Here is a 1,634-nt window from a genome sequence, read left to right as displayed (position 1 = left end):
TTGAACAGAGAAAAGTAAAAGTACGAGGAAAAAAGAAAAGAGCTATGTGGGGGGGGGGGGGGGAGACCTCGACAGAAATTTTGTTATGTATGCAAATCCTCTAGAACAGAGGGAAACGTATTCGAATCTACGAACACATTAACACATCTTAAATTTCTCGAAATCTTTTTGTGGTTTAAGTATGTGTTTGGATGTATTCACATGTTCACAGACGAAACATTTTGCATTGTTCATATATCTCTTCATTCACGAACTTGTCATGTAAGGCATTCTCTATTTTTTCTCATCAACTGGTTCCGTTAAATATTTCCTTTGTGGGTAAGTTAAGTGGATTCCTGCCGCTTTATATACCGTTCCACTGTATTCTTTTAATATTCTTAAAAAAAAACAAAAAAAAAACAGCTAATTTATATTTTTCTATGCTTCTGTTTGAGTCCACTTTTAGTATCTGTTGACACTGAATCTTTTGGTATGTGTGTGTTTCATGCGTTGTATACTCGTAAGTCCGAATGCGTAACTCATATAGGCATATTTTATTAGAAATACAAACCCTTACATAAAGAAAAAAATCCTGATTGTTTGTTTCATAATAGTAGTACTTGACTCCAAAACCGGTTTGCAACTTCATTCACCAGACTCTTGATTAGTCAAATGAGGGAGAGTAAGAGTGAGAGTGAGAGTGAGAGCGAGCGAGCGATAGAGAGAGAGAGAGAGAGAGAGAGAGAGAGAGAGAGAGAGAGAGAGAGAGAGAGAGAGAGAGAGAGAGAGAGAGAGAGAGAGAGAGAGAGGACAGGAGAGGTAGATAGATAGATGTGAGAAAAAAATAGATTTCACTGAACAAAAAGATATAAATGATTGATATTAATGTTTAATGTTCGTAGTAGAAATAATAATTTGTGAGTGCACGTATTGGATACAAAACACTGTATGTATGATCTTTAAAATATACTAAACAACAATTATGATCAAAAGTTGACAAACAGTTGACTAAAAGCGTACCATTTTCTTCATCCAGACAGATAACGAGATACAATAAATGCCTCGCTTTTTGTGCAAAAAAAAGAAAGTTTTATGTGCTTTGCATATGTTGATAAGATAACACATAAGTAGCAATATATGTCCGAATACATATGGAGTTTACGTATAGTATTAAGCCTAACCCATCGAGTGCGTAACTATATCGTTATACGAAATTCACAATATATTATATACCTTTGCATGATCTCTGCTATATCCTGCGCATTATTGACGTGCACCTACAAGCTTATATATTCATGAATTTGACAAATAATTCGGTTAAATCTCGAAATGCTACTTTCTAACTCAACCTCCAGATATCTCAGAACTCAAGCATATGATTCCTCTGCAATCTGGTTGTAAGAAGGAGGCGGGGAATTGGCCCTGTCGTCCCTGTGATTGGCCGGTGGCGAAGTGGGTGGGGCTGGGGGAAGGGGTGATCTGGCTTCTGATTGGATGATGGTCTGTTCATTCATGCCGTACCCCCGTTCGCCCCAACGAGGGAGATAAAGTACAAGAGGCGTTTGTGTCTTCGTCTGTAGTCAAGAAAAACATATGTAAGAATACACACACACACACACACATATATATATATATATATATATATATATATATAT

At 36.7% G+C, this 1,634-nt stretch overlaps 1 protein-coding gene across 1 annotated transcript in view; it reads right to left on the bottom strand.

Annotated features, from left to right (window-relative positions):
* Nucleotides 1-852: 852 nt before the first annotated feature.
* The window catches only part of LOC125045538, a 14,305-nt gene continuing 13,523 nt past the window's right edge, over nt 853-1,634 (bottom strand). The window contains exon 7 of the mRNA XM_047642856.1: nt 853-1,553. Coding sequence (XP_047498812.1) covers nt 1,347-1,553 — 207 coding nt within the window. The 3' untranslated portion in view covers nt 853-1,346. The remainder of the gene's footprint in view (nt 1,554-1,634) is intronic.

The sequence above is a fragment of the Penaeus chinensis genome, chromosome 37 (assembly GCF_019202785.1).
Source record: "Penaeus chinensis breed Huanghai No. 1 chromosome 37, ASM1920278v2, whole genome shotgun sequence".
Taxonomy (NCBI): Eukaryota; Metazoa; Arthropoda; class Malacostraca; order Decapoda; family Penaeidae; genus Penaeus; species Penaeus chinensis.
This window is presented reverse-complemented; position numbering and strand designations above follow the sequence as displayed.